Source organism: Lynx rufus, unplaced genomic scaffold (genome assembly GCF_022079265.1).
Source record: "Lynx rufus isolate CCGP_SWC_20201006 ecotype Redwood Valley unplaced genomic scaffold, mLynRuf1.p SCAF_24, whole genome shotgun sequence".
NCBI classification, from domain to species: Eukaryota; Metazoa; Chordata; class Mammalia; order Carnivora; family Felidae; genus Lynx; species Lynx rufus.
In genome coordinates, this window is record NW_025814839.1 from 2279026 (window position 1) to 2305838 (window position 26813).

Here is a 26813-nt window from a genome sequence, read left to right on the forward strand (position 1 = left end):
CTACCCCCACCCCTGCCACCTCCTGGGGGCAGGGAGAGACTGAGCAGCCCGTCTGTCCTCTGGCTGTAGTTCCTCCGGGCTTAGAGGTTGGCCCCGCCCCCGGTCACCAAGCGAGCTCGGGGCGGGGCTGCTCCTGGGGCCAATCCGGTGGGGCCAGCCTGGAGAGGGCCACGCCAGCGGAAAGGCGGCCCAAGGCTGGGAGGTGGCTGGACCTGCCTCGCTACTGGACACTAGGGTCCCTCCTCTTCCGGCCCATCCGCCGGAGCCCCAGCCTGGAATACGACCTTTTGGACCCTCTGGGTGGAGACTGCCTCTGCCTGGACTGTGGAAAGAGGCACCCCGCCATCTTGGAGGCTGCCTGGATCCAGCGCGATCTCCAACTGGCCAGTGACCTCAGCAAGTCCCCGCCCCACTGGGAGCTGAGGGCTCCCCGTGTGAACCTGAAGGAGGAAGGTGGATGATGACTTTTTGAGATGTTTTTAATTGTGGCTTTGTGAGGGGAGCTTTTTGTGTTCCAGTGTGACCTCCCCACCAGCGCCACCAAGTGCTGCGACCTGGACAGAGTCCTGGGCTCCCAGGCCATTCCTGGCCACCTCCCATCTCTGGGACGTCAAAGAATAGCTCAGTTTTTTCTGCCTCATCTGGGGTGGATGACCCTTCGGGTGTGAGGTGAACTCTCAGGATGTGCAGAAGTGCCAGGGAAGTGGAGGCTGTAAGAATTGTCATTAACTTCCCCATCCTGTCCTGTGCTGGCCCGACTTTGCCCTGACAAGACAAGTGGATCTGGCCCTTGTTCTCGCCTGAGCTCAGCCGGCCTGCTCCCCTAGCTTCTGTGCTGTGCCCATCAGCTCTATGGCAAGAACCAACTTAAAGAATCTTTCTTGCTCTCCTAAACCTCTCCAGGAATTCCCGGTGAATAGAAGGTGAATGACTTGGGCCCCTCAGAACATGTCACAGGTAAGGGAGCAGGGGTCCCCCATGCGAGTGCGCCTGCCCAGCTCCTCAGCTGGCCGGGTCTGGCCCAGCTGCCTCTGAGGAAGCTCTCGGCAGCTGGCCTGGCTCCTGGGTATTTTTAGGTACAGATCCAGCCCCTACACCACCACTGGAGCTGGGTCCAGCTGAAACACACTCCAGGCTGGGTGGGGCTGGGGTGCTGCCAGCCCCTTGGCCAGGCAGGGGGTGGGCAGGCGGTCTGGGGCCAGCGTCAGCTGTTGTGCCTTGCTGCAGGCTGGCCCGGGAAGTCTCGCTCTTCCTCTCCTCCTCCCCCTGCCCCTCTGTATTGTGGAAGCCATTTGATCTGCCTCAGTTGGGACTGTAGCCCTGTTTCTCAGGTGGAGAAAATAGAAACCGAGGTCTGAGGATTTTGAGGAAAGTCAGGAGGTGTGATTAACTCCCAGGTGACAGTTTGCTCAGAGTGGGATGACCCTCCTAAGCGCATTCTGCCCCTAGCCCCTCCTCTCCTTCCCTTCCTGTCTCTCCCCAGGCTTCAGGGGCCCTGATTCAGGGTCAGGTCCAGGGCTGGCTGCAAAGGTAAGTGGTCTTCCCCTCACTCAAAGGCTTCTTCCAGCCTCCGTCTCCCCGAGTGATAGTAACCTGGTCCTTTCCTGCCAGCCTCAAGCTGCCACTGTGGCAAGATGACCCCCAGTCCTGCCTCACCAGCCAATCCCAGCTCCTCCCTGGTCACCAGAGAGAGCTTGAGGGCCTGGCTTTGGCTGGGCTCCTGTTCTGTTCAGGAGTCTCCTGTCTGACACCCCCCCCCCCCCGCCCCTTGAGCCTGGCAGCAAGGCCCTCCATGATCTAACCCCGGTTACCTCGACAACCATGTCTGGCCTCCCTCCTCACTCCCCAGGCACTGCAGAATCTGATGGGGTTTTCCAGCCACCGTTCATTTGTCCAGGGTACCCATCTTGCTCCCGTTGGTCTGCCCTCCCAACACTGCCAAGCTTAGGCTCAGCCTTCGCTGAGCCCTACAAGGGTCTGGTCTCTAAAGCGTTGACATCTCCCAGACCCCTTAAAGAGACTGCTTCCCCTAAGACAGCTCCCTCCAGGCAGGAACACAATTGCCTCTCAATAAACTTGCGTGGTAAAAAAGGAATGAATGAGTTGCTGTAAATTTGTGTGTGTGTGTGTGGGGGGGGTGCTTGACCTAGCAGGTGGCTCTCTGACCGGCTGCCTAAAGCTTGGGACTTTCACATAATAGCGTGGAACTAGGGGGGGGTGCTTACCTCCTTTTCCCAGCTATAGGCTTTTTTGTAAGCTCTCACGAGCGGTCGCTGCTCCCCTCTGGTGGTCAGACCTGCCTTGCATCCTCTGAGAACGGACGGGGCACTTAACAAAATTGCCAGGTTGGCAATTTCCTCCCTGAAGTAAAATTTACTTGGTCTTTACTGAGAACTTGGAAATTCAGAATCTTCCCGGGGATGCGGTGGGGGTGGGGCAAGAAGATCCTGAGTCCTGCCTAGCCCTCGCCGAGGAACCTACCAGAGATCCTACCCCAGCTGGTTGGACCCCTCTCCCTCACTTAGCCATGCTTCAATGCCTGCTTGCCGCACACGGGCTCCAGGGGTCTCCTGCCTCTCCTGACCACTAGCCTGGCTTTTGCGAAGGACTGTTGCAGGGAGGGAAGGGTTGGGTGGTCTCAGCCAGCAGCCCCCGTGTTATCCTGTACATAGTGCTTAATAAATAGTTGTTTTAATCAAGGGGCGTGGGAGGATTGATGAGACTGCCTGGCTTGTGGCCTGAAGATATGTGGCTAATGGCTGGAGAGCGCTTAATCAAATCAAATTTAAGGGTGGGGTGGAAGTTATCAATGGGCCCAGCTTCTCACAACTAGATCTGTCCTAGCTTTCCCCATACCTTCCTCGACGGTGTCTTCCTCGGTTCACGCCTCTGGCCCCTGCTAGAAAGAGGCTTCCGCCCGCGTGGTTTGGGGCCAGCCCCCAAAGGAAATTGTTCCCGGAGTTCACCTGCCTTCCAAGCCGTCCGCCCCAAGATGACTGCCCGCCAGAGGGCGCCAGACGCCCACCTTGCGCTCTTAGGGAAGTGGGAGGGGTAGGTGAGGGGAACCGCTCTTCCCCACCCCCAACCTGCACCCACACTGGCGCCCGTAGGGCTGGGCTAGGTGGGCAGGCACGCCCCCTGTGCTAGCATCTTTCCCGGCTCGACCAACCTACCTAGTGGGGAAACTGAGGTCGGAAGCCGACTTGCCCCAGGCCACACAGCTGGGGCGGGGCAAAGCGAGGGGGATTTTCCCAGAGCTGGAGACCCAGTCTCCTGAACTCTGGTGCTGGGGCAACGGTCCGCCAATCAAAGAGTCTCTGTCAGATGGGGGAGGCCGAGTCGACCAATCAGAGGGGCCCTGCCAGAAGGCGGAGCCTGCCAATCAGGGGTGCCCAGCGAGGTACCGCGGAAACCATCGAATCTTGCCGGTGGGGGGCGCGCCGTGACGTGCAGGGGAGCGAGTGGGAGCCGCGCTTCAGGCTGAGCTCCTGTTTCTCAGCTGCCTCAGTTTCTCTGGGAATGACAGGTGAACGCACCGGGCTAGGACCCTAACGAGAAGGAAAACGGGTTGGGAGGTGGGCCCGGGTGGCTGCCTGGCGGAGGCGATGCCTGCACAAAGTGGGAGGGGCTTCTCTAGCTCCGCCCCTGGATCCCGCCCCCGCTCCCGATCTCTCAGCCCCAGCGGTCTGTCCCGCGCGCTGTTGCCAGTGCCGCCGGCTCCCGGCTATGGACGCCCCCGGGGCCCCGGGCCCGGACCCGGGCAGGAAGGAGCTGAAGATTGTGATCGTGGGTGACGGCGGCTGCGGCAAGACATCATTGCTCATGGTGTACAGCCAGGGCTCCTTCCCTGAGGTGAGGCCCGCCGGGGGGGTGGGGGGGGGTGGTGAGGGTTAGGCTACGGGGGAAATGGGCTTGGGACCATCGGGGGCGACGGACGGCCTTCAGCCTGGACCCCGGCTCCCCGGCGTCCAGCGCGCGGAGAGGCAGCCGCCACCCCGGGGCTCTTCCTCGGGAATTCCAGAGCCCATCAGAGTGAGGGGAGGTGAGCTGGATGGGGAGAAGGCGGGCGGTGCAGCCGTACCCGGGCCTCCGTCGCACCCCTTAAGAACCAGCCCGACCCCTTCTCCGACAGCACTACGCCCCATCCGTGTTCGAGAAGTACACGGCCAGAGTGAATGTGGGCAGCAAGGAGGTGACCCTGAACCTATACGATACCGCTGGTGAGTGCGCCTGCGCGCCGAGGGTCCCGGGTGTCCGAAGGGTTTCCCCCGCCCGGGTATCCCCCTCCGGGCATCCCCCCACCCCCACCAGCCTCTTTGGGCCCTGACATCCTGTCACTCCTGAAGGCTGCGGAGGGGCGCTGGCAGGGTGGCCCTGGAGGCTCAGAGGGCCTCAGTCGCCCCTTTGAAAGGAGGGTCTTTGAATGACATGAGCTCCTCCGCCACCTTCCTAGCGCTGATATGCTGGGAACCCACGGCTTCGTTCCTCTCCTGTGGTTCTAGAAAACCGTGGGCATCACTTCTGCACCCCATGGTTCCAGGATTTCATGTGTTGCATGCTGTGGTCTCTTTAAGACTCTGTGGGCTGCAGGTTTGAGTCCACTGATGCTGGGATTCTGTGGGCTGAATTTCTGGGTTGGGTCTCTAATATTCCATGCTACAGATCAGAGCCTGTGACTCCGGGATTCTGTGGTTGACAGTCCTGAGGCTCCAGGGTCCTGTGGATATTGATTCTGAGTTCCACACTTCTGGGATTCCATAGGCTACAATACACGGCTCTGGAATTCTGTGGTCTACAGTTCTGAGCCTGTGGTTCTAGGATTTTGTGGCTACAGTTTTCTGTGTCTTCCTGGTTCCCTACGAATAAACCAAGCACTGAGGAAGGAACAGAGCTATAGGGAACGTAAGTCCAAAATAAGGTTCTCTCTGCCACCTGCAGCTCCTAAAGCAAGTGGATTTATGCGAATCCGAGTCAGTTTTTAGAGTCCCTGTTGTTGGGAGCTGCAGGGAGGGGGTGGGGGGTCTGCCCCCAAGGAGCTTGCATCCTGCCCTCAGTCCCCCTCTGGGCTGAGCCAACACTGGGGGACAAAGGTCAGGATCCCCGGATAGAACCTCACCCAACCTCTGTGACTCAGTGTTTAGTGATCTGCGTGGAACCATGTCATCAGGTGCCCTTTTCCCTGCCAGCCAAGCCTTGTATGTGTAAGGGGAAGTCTCCCCTGGCCCGGGACAGGACGGAGCCCAAACCCAGACATGCCCCACCCCAAGCCTGTCAATGGATCTCTCATGCCACCCTGGAGAGAATCAGAAAAGGGACTGTCTGGCCCCCAGAACCCTCCTCCATTCCTGACTTCATCAGCCTTTACTGTATGGTGGCTCCCGCCCGTAACGGCTTCTAAGGAGCCCCATCTTGTTGGACGAGGACCCCGAAGGGCTACCCTGAGGGCAGGGCCGTGCTTCCAGCCCTGTGAACTGAGAAAGCCAAAGGTTGTCGAGGAATTCCCAGGGACATAGCTCTAGGAACAGTAAAAATCATGGTATGGCTGGAACACTTTTAGTTTTACATGCTTCCTGTTGGGGACCCAGGGAGGGGCAGGTCCATTAGCCCCACTTTGTGGGTGGGGTGCTGGTGCAGCAGGGAGAGTCAGAGGGGAGTGGTCATTCCTTCCTCTGCCCTCAGGGCCTCTCCTATCAGATTCCTGGGGTTCACTGTTCGTGGAAGCCTCCCCCATCAGACCCAACACAGGGACCACTTCTGGTCATCGTGGCCTTGCCCAGAGAAAGATGTTCAAAGAACATGTCAGGACAGATTGTGGTGTGGGAGTTCTGGAAGTTTCTGCTTGGTGTAAAGAAGGATTTGCGCTAACAGGTGCTGCGGGAGGGATGGCGGGGCTTCAGGCCCAGTCATCAGAGGCACCAGGGCGGCCACCAGGGCAACGACGATCTTCCTGCCACATGCTTTGGAATCAGACCTGGGCTTTGTTGACACTGGCTCCTTGGCTGTGTGTCATCGGGGACACCTGGACCTCAGGTTCCTCCTCTGTAATCAGGGCTAAAACAGTCTTGAGGAGTAAATTAGATCCACGTGATGTATAACACAGGGGCTGGCTCTTAGGAAGGGCTCACTAAGAGTTGCGAGTTTTTAAGCACCACCCCCCCACACCACCATCATTCAGGCTCAGATCCAAACCCAACCTGTTCTGAATCCGTGGCCTGCAGAGATCTGTGCTGGCCCCCCGCCCTGCCCTCCCAGCAAGGTTCTCCCAAGCAGCAGAAAAACAGAGCTGGGGTTTGAACCTCTCAGTGGAGTCCCGGGGGAGTAGAATGGCTTCAGAGTCAGCAGGACGGCCCAAGGAGGAATACTCAGGGAGAAAGAAACATGGGTGTTTCTTCAAGGGTGTCCTACCGTGACCCAGGAAGCCCTGTTGCGAGGAACATGAAGGAGAGACTGGGTCATTCCTCTTCTACACACCAAGTGCCCAGCACAGCGCTTATGGAATGAATGAAGAATAAATCTGAGGAGCGCCTGGGTGGATCATTTGGTTAAGCGAGCCCCGCATCTGGCTCTCGTGCTGACGGCTTGGAGCCTGGAGCCTGCTTCAGATTCTGTGTCTCCCTCTCTCTCTGCCCCTCCACTGCTCATGCTCTTTCTCTCTCTCTCAAAAATTTATAAGCATTGAAAAAAAAAAAAAGAAAGAATAGAAAGAATAAATCTGGATTCAGAGACACCCTTGGAGAAGGTCCTGTGTAATAAAGGCAGTGAGATCCTCTCTACCTGTGGGGTAGATGGATATCAAAACTAAACAGCAGAAAAGGGTGGCCAGGTGACCTACTAGAGAAAGATAGAGACTAAGGGGGTGAAGGGAATGACTATACTGGAGATGAGTCTAGTAAAAGTTATTGTAGAAGGTTCTGGAACCTGATGAGCTAAACCCTATGGTGGGGCGGTGGAGGGGAGTGCAGAGTAGCATCTTTCTGACCAACCACTGGTTGATCAGCCAGAGCTGTGGGCTCCGGGTAGCCTCTGAGAGGCTGAATTTCTCCACACCCAGGACCTTGGCCACAGGGGAGGCCAGTCTGTGGGAGTCACGTGGGAGGCCAGTCTGGCTGTGCGTCTCCATCCTGCGGAAGCAGATACAGACACAGTGGCTTGAGGGTGGTTGAGGGGAGGTGGAGCTCTTAGTGCTGACAGGTGAAGGGGAGGCGGGCTCCCCTGCCCCCACCCCCCACCCCGCCCTGACACTGTCAGAGGCAGGAAGCTGTGGTGTGGTCTGAAGTTTCCTGGACAGAAGGGAGGTGGGGACAAGGTGGGCTGTTAAGACACCAACTAGAGATGGAGCTATGCGGGCCTTGGGGTGGGCCCCGGGGTGAGGGAGTCACAGAATGGAATGGGGGTTGCCCGGGGAGGTGGGGGGCTGTGGTCCCCTTCCCAGCCTGAGATGGCAACAATAGGAAAAGTTGGGGGCAAAGGAGTTGTGAGACAGGGAATCGGGGACAAGAGGGGTATCTAGGGGCGAGGAGCCCTGGAGGCTTGAAGAGCTGAAGCCAAGGGCCAGTCAGAGTGTGGCCTCAGCTCCAGGCTGGGGCGGCCCCGGCCCGGCTCCTCCTGCCTGGGGAGGAAGCACAGGTGGGCGGGCCCCAGTAGCAATACACAGGTTCCTCTTCTGGCAGCTTCCCCTTCTCATGCTGCCTGCGCCCCTCCCCTGACCGACGTCCTGGCTGGAGCTGGGAACCACCTGCTCTGGTAGGTCCAGAATATTTGGGGACCACTGTGGCCCAGTGACACCCTCTCTCCTCAACCGGGCTCCAGGCCTTAGAGATCCCTGCCCCTGCTGAGATGACTGACACAGCAAAGCTCCTGCCCACAAAGGAAATACCCTCGTGCTAGGCGAGAGCCTCACTTCCTCCCCACCCCACTGCACTGCCAGCTTCAGGAAGATGGGCCACTTCAAGGGGAGCTGGGGCCCAGAAGACCTTTCCTCTTCAGAAACAAATGCGTCCTTTTGCACGTGACTCCGTGCAAGCTCATCTGCAGAGGCCAGAGTGGAAGCCCGGTGTGCCTCTGGACAGGTGACTTGGCCCCTTTAAGCCCTGGCATCAGTGTGGGTAGATGGGGAGGGTATTAGTATCGCCTTGTGGCTGGAGGGCCCCCTAAAACTTGTGGGTCCAAAGATCCAGGGTTAGAACCCTCGCCCACCCCCCCCCCCAGAAGTTTCTGGTTCAATAGCAACCATAGTAACAGTCCTTCCCCTTTGTCCGACATTGCTTAGCCTCCCAGTCCTTTATTTCCAGTATCAGGGGCAGGGTTATCACCCCCTTTGCCAGATAAGGAAACTGAGGTCCAGGGAGGGAAGGCACCCGAGTCACGGAATGAGAGTCGGAGTGTAGCCTGGCTCTCCTGACTCATAGAGGAGAGGTGTCAGGACACTCCACACCTCCCGAGGGGACATGAGGCCAACAGCACGCGGGAGTCCATCGTTTGTTGGCCTGGTCCCCACGTGGAGGTCCACACTGAATCTTGGGAAAGTTGAGCCAGGCACAGTCAAGCCAGGAAGGCAACCTGGAGGAGGGAGCTGGAAGCTGGGCTGGCTGCCCATCCCCTCCCAGAACCCCTCTCTCTTGAGATACCTGTGTTGGCAGTCTTTGCCTTATTTGGTCGGGCCTGGGGCTTGTAGGGTGAAGACAGCTCCCTACCCTCTCGAGTGGACTGAGAGAGGCACCCCCAGTAGTCTCACCTACGGTCCTCTGTCTTTTACAGAGTGTCCCCTTAGCTGTGTGACCTTAAGGCAACTCGCTTCACCTCTCTGTGCTACACTTTCTTGCATCTCTAAAATGGGGATAACTACAGCCCTACCTTGTTGGCATCGTGATGAGGTAGTGTAGGCCACGGGCTTCAAATGAAGCCATGAGAGAGCACAACGAGCCTTCGTCATGAGTGAGCACTGCCGAGGTGTGTTGTTTCACAGGTCAGGAGACCATCTGTGAGGAAACAAGGTCCAGAGGTCAATTTCCAGTCGGGATCTTGGGGAAGGCTCCCTGAGAGAATTTTTGGCCATTTTCGAGCAGCGCGGCAGGCAGCTGACCTTGGAGTTAGGGACTGAGCTGGCTCTCCAGCTCACAGGGAACCTGTCTATGACCTTGCAAAAGGCCCCCCCCTCAGCCACATGGGCTCCTAACAGGAAGAACTTTCTCCGCCCAGCTTACCTCCCAGGGTGGCTGCTTAAATTAACACAGGTGATCGAGGTGAAATGCCCTTGCTGACAGCCGGGGAGATTATCGTTACACCTACTCACCCACTCATTCGTTCGTTCACTCACCACACGTTTATCGCGTGCGCCTGCATCCCAGGGCATGACAGAGATGGCCCCTGTCCTCCGGGGCAAGTGTGCTCATGGTGGGGAGACAAAGCCAAACCCAAACCAAACGTCAGGTAGTGATACGTACTCAGAAGAATAATAAAGCCATGGTCGGACATGGGACAGACTGGGTCGAAGGCTTTGTCTCCGAGCAGTCAGGAAAGCTGCCCCCGAGGAGGTGACATTTCTGCAGAGACCTGAAGGAAAGGAGGGAGCAAGCCTTGCTGCTACCTGGGGAAGAACCTTCTAGAAACAGCAAGGGCAGGGGCCCCCAAAGGGGAGCAGGCTAGGTCTGGCTTCCTCCTTCAACCCACGGCTGCCCGACTTCTGCCCTCATCAGCTCTGCTGAAATCCTCACAGGCCGTAATTGCTAAACCCCCTGGCACGTCGCGGCCCTGGTCTCTGCTGCACCTGACAAGAGCTGAACAGCGTCAGCCAACAACCAGCCAGTCTTGACTGGACGCCTGCCGGGCGCCAGGGGTTATTTGCGAGGACAGACATGGTCCCTGCCCCTAGGGTGCTTACAGTCCATGGGGAGACAGGCAGTAAACCAGTCAGTGTCTGAGCACGGACTGTGGACACCCAGGGTGGGGGAGACGCTGTGTGGTGAGAGACGAGGGACGGCCTCTCTTGAGGGGCCAGCCAGTCAGGATGAGGGAAGCCGTTGGAGCACAAGAGGCCTGTTTTACAACTACTTGTCCACTCCGGCCCTATTTTTTTTTTTAATGTTTATTTTTTTTTGAGAGACAGAATTTAAGTGGGGGAGGGGCAGAAGAGAGGGAGACAAGGATCCAAAGCGGGCTCCAGGCTCTGAGCTGTCAGCACAGAACCCGACGTGGGGCTCAAACTCAGGAACCGCGAGATCATGACCTGAGCCGAAGTCGGACGCTTAACCGACTGAGCCATCCAGGTGCCCCTACTCCTGCCATATTTCTAACAGGGAATGGATATGTATGTTATGCCAGAATTAGGGAACATCATTAAACCATGGAGGACCAGAACCTATTTTTGCACAATGCAAAGCAGAATAGAGCCTTGCTGGTATCACCAGAAGGAATGCTTGACCCAGAACTTGATAAACTGGGGTTGCGTCCTGCCTGGCTCACTGATGACCTCAGGCAGGTCACTTCTTTGAGCTCAGTGTACATGGGAGTATTCTTAACTTCTTGACTAGCATATCGGGTGGTGGCTGTAAGGATTTCTTAACTGTCCCTAGGCAAAAGCACTCTAAGAAGTGCCTAAAGCAGGGTGTCTGGGTGCCTCAGCGTGTTAAGCATCTGACTCTTGATTTTGGCTCAGGTCATGATTTCACGGTTCATGAAGTTGAGCAGTGACGGTGCGGAGCCTGCTTGGGATTCTCTTCCTCCCTCTCTCTGCCCCTCCCCTGCACTGTCTCTCAAAATAAATAAAAAACATTAAAAAAAAAAAAGTGGGGCACCTGGGTGGCTCGGTCAGTTGAGTATCCAACTTTGGCTCAGGTCATGATCTTGTGGTTCATGAGTATGAGCCCCCCATTGGGCTCGCTACTGTCAGCATAGAGCCCGCTTAGGATCCTCTATGCCCCTCTCTCTGCCCCTCCCCCACTTACACTCAAAAATAAACATTAAAAAAGATAATAAAAAGCATATAAAGCATAAGGGGGTATCAATGTGAAGTAGAAGTAGAGAGGAGACAATTATCCTAGAAAAGGAAATAACGTGGACTGTCAGTCTGAATATTTTTAAATAATGCTAAAAAGAAAATGTGAAAAAAAAATTTAAAAAGCATTCCAGATGTGGGAAGACAGCAAGTACAAAGGCTCTGAGGCACCAGAGCTTGGTGGGTTTGGAAACAGTGGGGTGGGGGGGGGGGAGGTGGGGGGAGGGAGATAAGGTCAGGGTCCGTGGGTGCAGGTCATGTGGACCCCTGGGGGATGTTTGGATTTAGTACAAAAGGCAATAGAGAGCTATTGAAGATATATATTTTTTAAGTTTATTCATTTTGAGAGAGAGAGACAGAGTGAGCAGGGGAAGGGCAGGGAGAGAGAGAATCCCAAGCTGGCTCCGTGCAGACTCGGGACTGGGACTCACGAGCTGTGAGAACGTGGCCTCAGCCAAGACCGAAAAGTTAGACACTTAACTGACTGAGCCATGCAGGTGCCCCTATTGAAGATGTTTTTCCTTTGAGGGGAGAGAGGCAGGATTTCACTCGTGTTTTAGATTCACCCAGCTGCTGGGTGGAGGGAGAGTGGATTGTTAAGAGGCAGCAGGAGATCATGGGCGACCAGCTGTGGCTTGGATGGTGCCATGCTACCCAACAGAACTTTTCTTCAGTGATACAGGTCCTGCACCCGAGCTGCCCGTTTATGGCAGCCGCTAGCCCTGTGTGGCGATGAATCACTTGAAATGTAGCTAGTGCAATGGAGAACCTGAATTTTTAATGTTAATTAACTTAAATAGCCACATGGGGCTAGTGACTACCCTATGGGACAGCACAGGTCTAGAAGGACATGGACAAAGATTAGGAGAGGGGACAGTTTGGAGATGAGCTGAAGCAGCATCCTGGCCTGCTTCCCACCATTGTACAAGGATTTCTCCAGCTTTGTGGTGATAAGGACAGAAGAATCTGAGTTGGCCGGGCCCTGACAGTGTTGGGGGGGACTCGGGCTGAATGGCTGCATGGAGTCCTCCTGGCCCAGCCACTGCCATAGCTGTGGCTGCCGTTCACTGCACGCCCTCAGGGGTCCTGGATTGAGGGAGAACCAGTGGGAAGGGAGAAGGTGGCAGTATCCTGGCAGCAGCTGGGGGGCGGGAGCAGGATGTGGTCTGTCCACCTTCAGTGGAAAGGCCAACTTTGGCAGGGAGGGAGCCAGAGGGTAGGCTGGCGCCTCGCCGGGGTAGGGGCAGGGGATTCCTGGGCCTCTGCGTCCCAAGTAATGGAAGGAGGTCACCTTTGTGCCTTTAAGAACGCTAGGGCATATGGTGACCAAGTGCAGGGCATGACCCTGGGCCTGCTTCTGGACCACGGCAACCCCCCTACGGGACATCACCGGTGACACCTGAGTACAGCCTGTGGGTTTGGCTAGAGAACAGTGTCAGTGGTGGTTGCTCACGTTTGATACCTGTACTATGGGAGGTGATATAGAATGTGCTCATTCTTAGAAAATCCGCGGGGCACTATCCTGGGGTGAAGAAGCAGGACACCGGCCATTACTCTGGCGTGGCTCACGTGTTTACATATAGAAAGGGCAAGTGGAGCAAAGTGTAAACACTTGGAGATCTGAGGGCGTTCTTGGCACCCTTTTTGCAACTCTTAAGTTTGAACTTGTCAATAGAAAAAATTACTAAAAACATTAAAAAGCCACACTCAGCCTTGGCCTCTGATTCAGTCTGTGCTGGGGGAGGGGTGTTCAGTCTCCCCATGTGAGTCTGAGTGTGGTGAGCTTGACAGCAGCTGTGCTGGTTGCCTGCCCGGCCCCACAGTGGCCTGGGCCCCACCAGCCCCTGAGCCTTCAGGGAGGGGAGGGATTCGGCCTCTCTCTAACCTGGGTGCCAGGGCAAGGGGGCAGCGGTAATGGTCACGGGCAAAATCGCTAGCAAGTTTCTCCAGTTTCTCCTGAGCGCCCTGTCATCAGGCCGTTCTGGGCACTGCATGGGTTTCGTCTCGTGTAATCTTTGCTACCGGGGGTTGCCACCTCTGTTTTGCAGACGAGGAAACTGAGGCCTTAGAGACAGAGTCACCAACCTCTTGCCCATCTGAGCCCAGACAGGGGAGTCAGGTGGACAAGGAAGTGGTGCCTCCCTGACCCCTACCTACCCTCCGGTTTCAGGGCAGGAAGATTATGACCGGCTGCGACCCCTGTCCTACCAGAACACCCACCTCGTGCTCATCTGCTATGACGTCATGAACCCCACCAGCTATGAAAACGTCCTCATCAAGGTGAGGCCCGCGACCCAGCCAGCCTACCTCAGGGGTGGGGACCATGGATCTGGCCTCAGCCCTGATGCCTGCCTTCTCCCTCCACAGTGGTTCCCTGAGGTCACACATTTCTGCCGTGGGACCCCCACGGTGCTCATTGGCTGCAAGACAGACCTGAGGAAGGACAAGGAGCAGCTGCGGAAGCTCAGGGCGGCCCAGTTGGAGCCCATCACCTACATGCAGGTCGGTAGGGGGTCTCCCCTCTCTCCCCCTCCATTTCCCTCCTCTCCGCCCTCTTCCCTTTCTCCTTTAATCCTTATAACGCTGAGGCGTGTTCTGTTGGCATCCCCTATTTTGTGGGAGAGAAGTGGAGACCCAGAGAGGTTAAGTGGAGGTTAAGAGCCACACAGCTAACCTGCAGCGTATCGCCAGGATCCTGCCCCAGTCACTCTGGCTCCGGAGTCTGGGTCCTTAACCACCATCCTGTCCTGTCTGCCAGAGGGAACTGGAGAGGCAGGCCTTGTTCAAAAGCAGGGTTCCCCTACCCACGAGAGTCACGGGCAAAACCAAACCCTGCGGCTTTCTGGGTGAGGCACGGGACGATAAAAGGAACACAAAGAACACTGGTAAGAAAGTTTAATAAAAAGAAGCATTAATAAAAGCAAATGTTAGAAGAGAGAGTTTTTACTCTCCTAGCAAGCCGTTTCCTTAGTTGTGCTCTGGAGAAGAGGAGAGAGGCAAGTAGGAAGCCCTTTGTGTCTGGAGGCCCCTAGCTCGTCAGAGGCCTGGCAGACACAGTTGTCGGGATCCGGCCCCCTCTCTGCCTGAAGGTGGACAGGACGCTTCTCTCAGCAGCCGCAGCCCTCAGGCCACACCAGACAGGCCTTTATGTTCCATCCACCCACACTGGTGGGGGCTGGGCCCGGGATAGGGAGAAGGGGGCTCCACACCAAGACCTCTGCCCCGCCCCGGGGGGCCCCCCAGAGCCAGATCCAAGTCCCCAGATCCATGAGGGGGTGTCAGGAGGTGCCCCATGCTCCAGGCCCCTCATCTAATGCCAGTCCCTCCCGCCCACCCAGGGTCAGAGCGCCTGCGAACAGATCCGAGCCGCCCTCTACCTAGAATGTTCTGCCAAGTTTCGGGAGAATGTGGAGGACGTTTTCCGAGAGGCCGCCAAGGTTGCCCTCAGTGCTCTGAAGAAAGCACAGCGGCAGAAACAACACCGGTTGTGCCTGCTGCTCTGACCCCTCTGGGTAGGGCACAAAGCCCTCAGGGCAAGACTGACAGGGGCCAGTCCACCAGCCCCGGATTATACCCCGAGATCCTGCCCCATCCCCAGCTTTCCAAGGGCACCTGGAGGTGGGTGTCTCCTTGTGTCTGGAGCCTCTGGTTAGACTCTTAGAACATTCTGGAGATCTCTTATTTCCCAGCTGCGGCTCTGACCATGAACTCACCTTTGGGTTCACACTGGAGCTGTGGCCCGCATGGAGGTGGGTGAGGGTGCTGGACTCAGTCCCTCTGTACCTGGAACCGGCATATGTCCCCAGGACTCAGGAGTACGCGGCCTCCCCCCAGCCACGTGTATCCCCCTTTGCACACCCAACAGGTCCTCAAAACCTATGCTTAAAACAAAGAACTACATCTGGTACGTGGATAAGTGTGGATTCGTCAGCGTTCCACACGGCCCCCCCCCCAAGACCGCTGCTCCCATGTCACCCGCCTCCCTGGGCTCTGGAGATAGGCACGGCTGCACTCTCCAGCTCCTCACTTCCTTCCTCCAGGAGCTCGGGGACCACGATGGGATAGGGGCCTATCGGGACAACACAGGCAACAGCCCCGGACACGGGGGCCAACAGTGGCCCCGGCCCCCCCACAGAGGACTCCAGTCTCAGCCTTTGGCTGGGCCACCATCTTTGCAGAACCGGCACACATGCCCAAGGGGGACAAGAAACTCTCTCAAAAAGCAAAAAGTACCCTGGACCACACATCCAACCCCTGCTCAGGGGCTCCTCACCTGCAACCCCCCAGTGCCAGGAACTTGAGATGAAAGTGACATTGGCTCCGAGTGACCTTGGGCAAGTCACTCCTCTCTGTGGACTATCTCCCTATCTGCAAAAGGACGGCACTGGCTCATTTTCATAGTCATCAAGTTTCCTCTGTCCCTCACAGCCTCCACTTCTGCCAGGATGTGGAGTTCTGGAGCTGAGACCCCCTCGACCTCCTGTGAAAACACACTTAACCCCCAGCTGCAGATCCACTGAACCTCCTCCTGGAAGGTCTGCAGTCACTTCCGGGAGCTTTTAAACAAGTGCCCCAGGTGATTCTAATGCCTCACAGATTGAGAGCTGCTTGCTTCCTGAGCGAGCCAGGAGTCAGCCTTACTGAACGCGGCATAACGGCTTCAGGTGCCTCCTGCCCTCCCCGGGATCTCCTGCCTCAGCCCCACTAAGCCTGAGCCTCTCTGAAGTCAACTGCTAGGGAAAGAGACTTCTGTATTCCACCCACCTCACACAGGTTCCCCAAGGCCCTGCCATGACCTGGGGAGTCACGAGCGTCGTCAATCCAAGGCCTCATGGACAAATGATATAGGACGGAGGTCCACAAACCGTATTGTCTGTGGACCAAATCTGGCAGCTGCCCGTTTTTGTAAATAAAGTTTTGTTGGGACACAGCCACACTCATTTATGTATGCATTAGCTGCTTTTGCCCTACAACTGCAGGCTAAGGTAGTTGTAACAGATTATCTGGCCCTCAAATATTTACTTATCATCTGGCCCTTTACAGAAAAAGTTTACCGACTCCTAGTCTAGGGAAAACTCAAGTGCCTTAGGGCCAGATGGGAGGTGCAAACGAGTGAAACAGGACAGCTACAAAAGGGAGTGGTGGGTCTGTGGCATACTAGAAAGCAAGCACCCCATCCTAGGCAGGCAGCTCAGCCCAGCCAAGAACTGCCCTGTGGGAATGTTGACAGATCTTTCCATTTTTCTAGGGAAAGTAGAAATCTGGGTTTTTATGTGGACTCTTACTGGGGTGGAGGGGAAATTTCATATTTTAAAAATGTAACAATTAAAAAAGAAGCTTAAACTCCTCTGAGAGCCAAAGCATGACTGTGGATGCCAGCCCTGGACTCTGGTCAGAGGGGATTTGTAGGGAAATAGCTAAAGGCAGCTGAGGCTCGCGTGTGGGAGAAGGCGCCGAACATTCAACCAAACTTGCTAGCTTCTTCATCCTCTCCACAAGGGTCCCACTCACTGCAAGAATTCAGGAAAGTGGGCTGAGGGGTGGGGGTCAGGAAGCCAAAATTTCAAATTCAAAAAAAGCCAACACCAAACTATCTCAAACCACCCAAGTGATGCCAAGGCTGGGGCGCCCTCTGGTGGTAGCAGCACCCCTCTCGCCTCAGGCCCACCCCAGGGACCAGGCCCTCGGGGAGGCAGGGCACTTCTCCCCAGGTGGCCAGCAGGAGGGAGAGGAAGCACAAAGAGCACCAGGCACAGACAGACAGTGATTCTCTGAGAACTTAAATACCCCACCACGGAGCAGCGGAGGCCGGGAGAGCTTACAGCGGAAGCGGTTTGCCCCGGGGAGGGAGGCTCCACAGGACGCCGAGGGGTTTCCTTCCACCTGCTGGGGACTCAGTAAGTAGCAGGTCGGCACTCCAGCGAGGCACATCCAATCCCCAACCTGAGGGGCTCCCTGAGGCTTTAGGCCCCCGCCCAGGAAGACTGACCCAGTCTCAGCCGTGAGAGGGCAGCGAGGGAAGACTGCGGATTCTAGGGCAGTCGGGAGGACCCCGTGTTAAATATGTCATAAATAGGGAGGCTGAGCAGGCTAACATTGTGCAGACGGGCAGGGGCCACGTTCCTCTTGTCCACCGGGGACCAGGGCCTTGGCCCTTCTACCAGTGATGCGCTGGCCCCTGAGGTGGCTGCTGCAGTGGCCAAGGACACTGTGGGGAGGAAATCAGGTGCAGCCAGGTGCCAGCTGGAACCCCCTGCAGTCTTGAACCCCAGGGGCTGGGGGTGCGCAGGTCCCTTGGCTCACAGCTTCTTCCCTTTGTTTCTGTTCTTCTGAAGTTTCGCGTGCACGACTTTGAGTGTGGTCAGGAAATTGCCAAGGAAGAGGACGAGGAAAGTGAGCGCCAACACGAACACCTGGGCAGGGGCAGGGGCGTGCGGGAAGACAGGGGAAGGCCCAGCACGGGGGAGGGGAAAGGAGGAAAAGGTTGAGCCAGCTCAGATCGGCTCCCGGCTGAGATGCCCACTCTGCCTCCGTGACCTCGCGACCCCCTTAGCGTAAGCTGCCAGAAAACTGCAGGGTTCCACCAGCAGAAAGCAGAGATCTGGGCCAACTGTGTGAAGGCTGTGAATCTTCAGGGTCACGGAGGGTTGGAGATGGCTTCTCTCTTGCCCCCTCCCCTCCCCACCCATAGCATTCAATAGGGCTCTCAGACCACTTAGGGGTTCCGCGGCTTCCCGAGTTCCCTCCCAGTCTCCCAGGCCCCAGTAGCAGGGAGCTCTGAGCACAGGGCCCCATGGTGGGGAATCAAGGGGTAGCTGAGGAAAGAATTCTCTCCAAGCTGGCCCAGCCTTCTGCAGGACACCCTCTGCCACCCACCAACACACACGCACGCACACACACACACACACACACACACACACACACCCCATACCTGCCATTCTCTGCATTCCTCGTGGCTGGAGAGCTCAAACAACGTGACGGCATTGTAGAGCTGCCAGAACTGGAGAGAGGGAGGCAGGCGCCGCTTGCCCCAACAGACTCCCCTGGAGTCCCACATGGGGAACCCCAGGGAATGGGCCAGGCTCCCCCAAGGTTCTGGTATCACCTATCCCAAGACACTGAGAACCCCCCAAAATGAAACTGGGGCCACCCTACGCCAGAACAGCCTGAAGATGTGGGAATCAGCATGCTGGTGCCGAGGGCCACTTCTGTGTCTTGCCTTTGGCATGCCAGGACCCTGTAGGGCCCAGCCCGGGGATGGCTGGTGAATGTGGGAGAGGCCTGAAGACCTCCCGTTCCCAGGGTCAGCCCAGAGCAGGGGACACCCACAAACTCCAGGGGGACTCACATGGCCACAGAACAGGAAAGGCAGGAGGAAGGTGAGGCCCCGCCACATCCAGGACTGGAACCCTTCTGTGGAGAGGAAGGAGGAAGCCAAGGGCCCATGTGAGGGGGTTCAGTTGCCCCCACAGCCCCACCAGGCGCCCGCGGCCTAGCCACACCAGTCACCCCGAGACTAGCCACACGGGGCAGGGAGGACAACCCTCTCCTCTCGTGGATGGGTGAGCACTCAGCTATGAAAATCACCCAGAGAACATGCAGAACACCTGACACCAGGCCTGACTGCTCTCAGGCCTCAAGTCACCAAGAACTCCTAGAGCTGGATGACACTTGCAGAAAGCTGACATGACAGGCACTGTGTTTTAATAAGTTCTTTAATTTGCACAGAATTTTGCATTTTATAATGGACTTTTGCATGCATCACTTCAACTGAGTCCTGACAAAGTAGGACCTACGTTGCAGAGTAATTCAACAAAAATGACCATCTCAAAAGACGGCAGAATTTTATGAGTTTCCTGTGAAAGTTGAAACAAGAGTTCTCAAGCTCTTCTGACTAGGCAATCGCCCCATGAGTTAAAAAAAAAAAAAAGAAGCGCCTGGGTAGCCCAGTCGGTTAAGCGTCCGACTTCGGCTCAGGTCATGATCTCATGGTTCATGAGTTCAAGCCCCGTGTCAGGTTCTGTGGTGACAGCTCAAAGCCTGGAGGCTGCTTCAGATTCTTGTCTCCCCTCTCTCTCTGCCTCTCTCCCACTCTCTCTCTCTCTCAAAAATAAACATTAAAAGAGAATTTTAAAAAAATTTTAAAAATTAAGCACACCTTCCCAATGTATATACGTATATGTGTCTCTATATATTTATATGTAGGTACATTATACACAAATTATACATGCACAACACTAGGCTAGCATTATAATATAAAACACAGATTAAAAGAAATAGACACTTGGTAACACAGAAGCATGCATCAAGGCCTGGCACACAGCTGGCCTCAAGCTTGTCAGCTGAAACAGAATCCATGATGAATTATGAAAAGCAACTTAGGCAAGAGGCCAGCAGCCCTGGTTTTGTGTGTGGTAGGTCTTATTATGTTTTTATTGGTCTGTGCTCCCAGTGTAGGAAATTCGGGGTGAGGTCTGGGGGAGCAAGGAGGGGCCAGTACTCGTCTACCTACCCCCAGGCTGGGCTACTTACCCACCGTGAGGTCCAGATGATTCCTCTCTCCCAGAGCCCGCAGCCTGTAGAGGCAGCCCCTCTGGTAATAATATTGCAGGAACTGGACACAGCCTGCAGGGGGAGCACAGCACCAGGCTCAGAGCCTGCAGGACCGGGCACCAGCTCTGTGCAGACCCAGGGGTCTTCACCGCCCAGAGGGCAACCCCCTCCCATTCCCAACACACACACACACACACACACTCAGCCTGAACCCACTTTATCCCTTATCCAGAATACAATGGGAGCAGGTTATCTGAAGACCCAGCTAAGCACCAATTAGACTAGAAACTTCTAGAGCTTTCCTAAGCATGCAGTGGGCACTCAATAGATACTTGTTGGAATGGTGGCATCATGCTGGGAGCTGTGTGTAATGCTAAGACAGCAAGAGACATTTTCATACAATGAGATACTTAGTAGTTACTAAAAATGAAGAGATAGCCTTCTCTGAATTGACACAGAAAAATACCCATCATGGGGCACCTGGGTGGCTCAGTCCGTTAAGTATCTGATTCCTGCTTTGGGCTCAGGTCATGATCAAACAGTTTGTGAGTTTGAGCCCCATATCTGAGCCCCGTATCTGTATCTGGCTGTCTGCTGTTAGCACAGAGTCTGCTTCGGATCCTCTGTCCCCCTCTCTGCCTCCCCCCTGCTCACGTGATTTCTCTCTCTCAAAAATAAACAAACATTAAAAATAAATTAAAAAAAATCAAATTGTATTGTTTTAATTGGCAATATGCACACACTATAAAATTCAAAGGGAACAAACAGGTACTGGATGAAAAATAGAACTCTCTGTTGCTATTCCCAACTATCCAAGCTTCCAATTCCCAGAGGTGACCTCTGGGACCAGTTCACTGTACATAAATCCAGAGCTATTCTTAAATGAGAAAAAGAACATATACTCTATTTCCATTTTGAGTTGTGCCTTCAACACCACTCAGTTCACAAAAGTCACAACTAGTCCAGTTGTGACATGTGGAAGAAAAGGCAGTGGTGGGGGATCTAGGGGTGAGGGTGGTCAGGCTGCCCCTACCCCAGGATGGGGCAGTGATCTGGGAGGAGATGCCTCTTTCCTGGATTTCTGGGATCCTCCCCTGCCTGGAGCTCCCTTCCACACCAGACACACCCCTCACAAGGGAGGAGGGATGACAGGGGCCTCCATCAGTGAAAGCCACAGGAAACCATGCCCCCTCCCCCCAATCTAGGCAAGAGACACTCACTCTGAAAAATGGAAAACGCTAAAAACTGATTACGAAACTTCTGATAAATTAATCCGTTAGGCCTGCAGAGAAGTGGGGAAAAGCAAAGGTGAGGCATGCTGTGAAATCAGACATTCATCCTTGTCCCTCTCTGTTCCAACTAAGAGAGAAAAGCTTTTAAAATTAAACGGAGGTCCCTGATTTCTGCCCTTCTTCAGCACCAGTGTCTCTCAGGCTGGACCAGATTACTTCCATCATTGCTTTAAGCCCGTTCTACAACCTGGGGACACATATCATCATTCTGAAGCCTAAGTTCTTATTGATTCCCACTCCCTCCATCTGTCTCCTTTGGAGCCTCATCCGTGTGCTCTATCTGTCGCTCCCTGTTACCTCTGCCTCAGCCAGCAGGCCATTGGGACCTCCCCAAAAACCTCCCAGTGGGCCTGGGGGATCCCTGCGGCCTGGCTATAAGCTCACGCTTTCCTTCTTGGCCCAAAAGTCAGCCCAGGCCAGGAGCCCCAAAGGTGCCCCCTTGCCTACCGCCAGCTCCCCCCATTCATGGACCCCCATGAGACTCACCAGGTCAGCATCACTCCAGAGAGGAACGTGGACACGTAGTGGTGAGACACCCACCAGCCTTTAATTCTTGGAGAGAGGAGAAGGAAAAGGAGCTCAGGTGGGAAAGGAAACACAGGTGGCTCTTGTTCTCAGACTTTGGGGGGGTGGGTTGCTACTCTGCGGCCCAGAAACAGCCATGAAATAGACCCAAGCCATGACTCTGCGCTTTTCTCCTACAGAAATGCACAATCACAAATAAACCACTCACAGATTGGCCATGAGACCCACAGAAGGACTCGGGCCCCCAGTGGCTTCCACTACCCTAAGAACACATCCCTAATCACACCCCAGCTTCAAGCCCTGTCTCCCTGTCCTCTCCTTGAACCTGCCAAGCCCATTGCTACCTCAGGTCCCGTTAGAGGCTGAATTGTGTCTCTCAAATTCCTATGTCGCAGCCCTAACCCCCAGTACCTTAGAATGTGACTGGTTTTGGAGATAGGAACTTTATTTATTTTAAGTAATCTCCATACCCAACATGGGGCTCAAATTCACGACCCAGGTATCAAGAGTCACACGCTCCACTGACTGAGCCAGCCAAGGACCCCTGGAAGTAGGAACTTTAAAGAGTTAATTAAGGTTTAAAAAAAGGTGAGGGGGAGTGCCTGGGTGGCACAGTCAAACACCCGATTCTTGGGGCACCCGGGTGGCTCAGTTGGTTAAGCGTCCGACTTCAGCTCGGGTCATGATCTCACAGTCTGTGAGTTCGAGCCTCGCGTCGGGCTCTGTGCTGACAGCTCGGAGCCTGGAGCCTACTTCAGATTCTGTGTCTCCTTCTCTCTCTGCCTCTCCTCTGCTCATGCTCTGTCTCAAAAATAAAAATATTTTAAAAAATTAAAAATCAAACAACACCCGATTCTTGATCTCAGGTCAGGTCGTGATCTCAATTTGTGGGTTTGAGCCCCACATCAGGTTCTGTGCTGATGACACAAAGCCTGCTTGGGATTCTGTCCCTCCTTTTCTCTGCCCCTCTCCCACTTGTGCATTCGGTCTTTCTCTCAAAATAAATAAATAAACTTAAAATAAAATTTTAAAAAAGGGCACCTGGGTGGCTCAGTTGGTTAAGTGTCAGACTCTTGACCTCAGAGCTCAGAGTTCAAGCCCCCAAAGGCCACGTGAAGCCATGGTGACCATCTGTAAGCCAGGGACAGGCCTTAGGGGAAACCAATCCTGCTGGCACCTCACCTTGATTTTGGACTTCGAGCCTCCAGAACTACAAAAAAATAGATTTCTGTTGTTTAAACCACCCAGCCTGTGGTATTTTGTCTAACAGGGACTTTGTACTTGCTGTTCTCTCTGCTCCAAGAACTTGGCCTGCCTGGCTCCTGATCCAAATTCAAGTTTTGGACCAACTGTCACCTCCCCCAAAAGGCCTCCGGCTACCTTATCTAAAACAGCCAGGCAGCCCCACTTTACATGACATCACCCTGTTTCATTTTCTTCACGGTGCTTACCACTATCTGAAATTACTCATTTTTTCCCCTTGTTTGTTCTCTGAACCCTCTTCCCCAAATGTAAACATGAGAAAAGCAGCAATTTTGTCTGTCTTCTTCATGGATGTATCTGTGACACCTGGCTCAGAGCAGGTGCTCAGTGTGTTGAATAAACACAGCGCACGCACGCACACACACTTACAGAGAGCTGGAGCCACCTATGTTATCCCACGCAGACACAGAGAAATGACAGACTGTCCACACAGCATCTCACATCGTCCCAGACAGTTTCTCCCTGGGAGCCCATGCCCTGGGCTCATCTGCTCCTCCATCTACAGCAGGGCCTTGACCAGCCCTGGACTTCCTGTGTCCAGTCCAGAAGCTGTGGGAACCCTGTTTTCAGAACCCAGTGCTCCCCCAACTGAGGGCTCTCACTCCACAGGACGGGAGGGAGCCTGTCAATCCCTCCTCAGCGTCAATGTTCCAGCCTAGGATGAAAGCTGGACCCTCAAACCTTTTAACCTTCGAAGTCCTTGAGTCTTGTCTCTGGCCTCTGATCTTCTCCAGCCTCTAAGAGCTCAGTTACCTGAACACAATGCAATGTGGCAATGATTTGCTTTGCCAAATGCAGCCTGGGAGCAGCTGGGCTCCTTCCTCCCAAGGACTGGCCAGTAGAAATTTGGTTCCCCAAACCCTCACCAATGCTGGATTCCAAGTTTTAAAATTTCTTATTAGGTGAAAATTACTGTGTCATTGAGGTTTTAACTTGCATTGTCTTAGTAAGTGGGTTTGAGTTGTCTTAAAACCTAATCAGATGCAGACATCCTACAAGCAGGGACTGGATCTTACTCACCTTTCCTCTTTGCAATCCCACAATAGACCTGGACATAAATTAGGGGCTCAGGCATGGCCTGTGGATGCCTCAAGGGTTATGGTTAGGAACAAGGTCTTAGGTGACTCTTTATGCCTAGCACTAATAGCACCTGGTAAACAGTAGGCACTCAATAGATGCTGAAACGAATGAAGTGATGTCCAGGAGGTATGGCCGATGAAGCAGCAGCTGGTCTAGACGCCACCAGCATGCAGGTGCAGGACGAGACATCCACCCACTTCTTTGTGCCCAGACTCCCCCTCCCAATGTCCCTGTATTGCCTGTCAGAGTCTACAAGGACCCCTGGCTCTAATTTTCTGATAGAAAAGGCAGTTAGCCCCATCCGCAGACTTTCAGCTTGCAGAGCACCCAAGAAGCCTCTCCGGAACCACTTCTCCCCAAGTTCTCTGCAGAGCCACACACACAAGCCCTTGAGGCTTGGCAAACCCAGTGCTCCTTTGTCTTCCTCCCCAACCCACCCCCCCCACCCCGAGAATGCCCCCTCCCGGTGTGGGAGCAGCCAGAGACGCAGGATGTATGCAGCAAGCCTGGCTGGGCAGCAGCTCTCAGTCCACAGCTCACAGTGCCCAAAGCCCAGCTCTGACAGGTGCCCCCAATAAGTAAGCACCGCTCAGGTGCACTAGGAAAGGCTAGAAACTGCTTCTTCCCTGGCATGGCGTTCACGAGCCCCCTCATCTATCTGCACTCTCCAGGGTGCTGGGCTGGTTTTGTGCCCTGTGTGTGTGTGTGTGCAACTGCTTTATTGTGATTCAATTCAGATTATCATACACGTCATCCACTTAGTGGATCCACAAGTCAGTGGTTTTCAGGACATTCACACAGCTGCACAACCGTGGCTACAATCAGTTTTAGGACATTTTTATCACCCCAAAAGAAACCTGCACCCGTTACTCACTCTTTGGGCCTGTTTTGCCACAGAAATAAAGTTTGTAGGGGTTAATGGGCTTTTTAATGTACAGACAGTAGATACCCAATGAAGAGTGGTATACACATAGCCACAATGTAGGAATAGCGTGGCCCAGTGTCTGGGGATGGTGCCCGAGGAGACCACAGTCCTCTCTTTAGGACCACCTCAGCCATATTTACATGTGTGCACAATCTACAGGCACCAGCAATTATTCAATCACTGGCTGTTTCTGGCTTTGAGCTTGGGTCATGTGGGCAGTCAGGGGAAATAGCTAGCTTCCACTCTGAGGATCCCTCCCTCCTGGCCACCTCTAGTCTTTATCCTAGGAAAGGCCCCTACAACAGCCAGTTGGAACCAAGCACCCATGGGCCGGCTGGCCAAGAAAGCTAACACGATCCCTGATTCATTACTTATTCTGGCCCAGAACTAACTATAGAGGACATCTGCTGTTTTGCCTCTCTGTCAATCACCACCTCCCAACCCCCTGCACACCCCCATCCTCCCTGCATGCTGGCTTCATGCCAGGCCCTTCCTTTGGTGAACCACCTCATCCCCACACTCCATCTGGGTGGTTGAAAGGGAGCTGAGGGATATAACTGGGCACATGACTCACAGCCAGGCAATCGGGGCTCTACATCCCTTCAGCCACAGTGATTGGCTCAGGGATGAGCATATGACCTCAGCCCAGCCAATCAGAAATCAGTCTCAAAATTACAACTGGATCTTCCGAGGAAAGGATCTTCCAAGGAAAGAGCTCTTTCCTATGAGACTGTTGATTTGTTGTGATGCTGGCCAGTGCAGCAGCAGAACAGAATGGGGAGAAGGACTGTTAACACTGAGCCAGTTTTAACGCCTTGAACTATTAATACACAGGCATACTTCAGAGAGATTGTGGGTACACTTTCAGGCCACTGCAACAAAGCAAATGTCACAATAAAGCAAGTCAAGTGAAGTTTTTGGTTTCCCAGTACCTATAGAAGTTATGTTTACACTGTACTGTAGTCTAGTTAAGTGTGCAATAGCAGGTCTAAAAAAACAATGCACAGGGGCTCCCGGGTGGCTCAGACAGTTGGTCAAGCACCCAACTCTTGATTTCGCTCAGGTCACAATCTCAGGGTTGTTGAGATCGAGCCCTGTGTCAGGCTATGTGCTGGCTGTGAAGCTGCTTAAGATTCTCTGTCTCCCTCTGCCCCTCTCCCCTGCTCACACTCTAAAATTAAAAACATTTTAAATAAAACCCCCAAAACAATGTATATACCCTCATTTAAAAATATATTGTGGGGCTCCTGGGTGGCTCAGTCGGTTAAACGTCCGGCTTCAGCTCAGGTCATGATCTCACAGCTTGAGTTTGAGCCCCACATTGGGCTCTGTGCTCACAGCTTGGAGCCTGGAGCTTGCTTCCGATTCTGTGTCTCCCTCTCTCTCTGCCCCTCCCCCGTTCATGCTTTGTCTCTCTCTGTCTCAAAAATAAATAAATGTTAAAAAAAAATTAAAAAAAAAATTAGGGGCGCCTGGGTGGCTCAGTTAAGCATCTGGCTTCGGCTCAGGTCATGATCTCACAGTTCGTGGGTTCAAGCCCCATGTCGGGCTCTGTGCTGATAGCCCAGAGCCTGGAGCCTGCTTTGGATTCTGTGTCTCCCTCTCTCTCTGCCCCTCCCCTGCTCTCACTCTGTCCCTGTGTCTCTCAAAAATAAATAAACATTAAAAAAAATTTTTTTAATAAAAAATTAATTTAAAAAATATATATTGCTAAAAAAATACGAACCATCATCTGAGCTTTCAGCAAATTTTAATTACTGATCACAGATCACTATAACAAATATAATAATAATGAAAAAAGTTTTAAATACTGAAAGAATTAGCAAAATGTGACAGAGACACCAAATGAGCGAATGCTGTTGGAAAAATGATGCCGATAGACCTGCTCGGCACAAGGTTGTCACAAATCTTCAATTTATAAAAAATACTTTGTTTGCGAAGTGCAATTAGACAAGGTATGCTTATATATGTTCCCCCCTCAGGTTTACTCCTATCTGGTGGTTTTCCCTCATTTGCAGGATTTGCAAAGGAACTTGATTTGCTTATTGCACTAACTGAGCTAATGAACCACAGCTCCAAAGTCATTCCAGAAGATAAAGCACCAAACCCACCCCACCCATTCCAGATCCCAGCCCCCACCACATCCAAACCCCTGCCCCAGGCCACAGCAGAAGACAGGCCC

The 26813-nt window shown here is 54.2% G+C and overlaps 2 protein-coding genes and 1 long non-coding RNA gene across 4 annotated transcripts in view; 1 reads left to right on the forward strand and 2 right to left on the reverse strand.

Annotated features, from left to right (window-relative positions):
- The first annotated feature begins 3504 nt into the window (after positions 1 to 3504).
- Positions 3505 to 15929, forward strand: RHOF (ras homolog family member F, filopodia associated). The gene is made up of 6 exons (XM_047088032.1): positions 3505 to 3526; positions 3677 to 3852; positions 4133 to 4220; positions 13164 to 13273; positions 13361 to 13495; positions 14332 to 15929. Exons 1-6 carry the CDS (start codon positions 3520 to 3522, stop codon positions 14494 to 14496), a joined length of 681 nt encoding a protein of 226 aa, XP_046943988.1. The 5' UTR covers positions 3505 to 3519; the 3' UTR covers positions 14497 to 15929.
- On the reverse strand, positions 5538 to 6554 carry LOC124518194 (uncharacterized). Its single transcript, XR_006963637.1, has 2 exons — positions 6297 to 6554; positions 5538 to 6061 (listed from the first exon to the last, which is right to left on the reverse strand). It is a non-coding gene; the product is annotated as an uncharacterized LOC124518194 (long non-coding RNA).
- An 827-nt stretch (positions 15930 to 16756) lies between the features above and the next one.
- The window catches only part of TMEM120B (transmembrane protein 120B), a 41351-nt gene continuing 31294 nt past the window's right edge, over positions 16757 to 26813 (reverse strand). Inside the window, exons 7-12 of one of the 2 annotated variants that reach the window (XM_047088031.1) lie at positions 21325 to 21390; positions 20767 to 20828; positions 19526 to 19618; positions 18342 to 18406; positions 17925 to 17993; positions 16757 to 17406 (exon numbers count right to left, since the gene is read on the reverse strand). In XM_047088031.1, coding sequence (XP_046943987.1) covers positions 17293 to 17406; positions 17925 to 17993; positions 18342 to 18406; positions 19526 to 19618; positions 20767 to 20828; positions 21325 to 21390 — 469 coding nt within the window. In that variant the 3' untranslated portion in view covers positions 16757 to 17292. Of the gene's footprint in view, positions 17407 to 17676; positions 17994 to 18341; positions 18407 to 19525; positions 19619 to 20766; positions 20829 to 21324; positions 21391 to 26813 lie in introns of those variants that run through there. The other variant, XM_047088030.1, reaches the window with a different exon arrangement.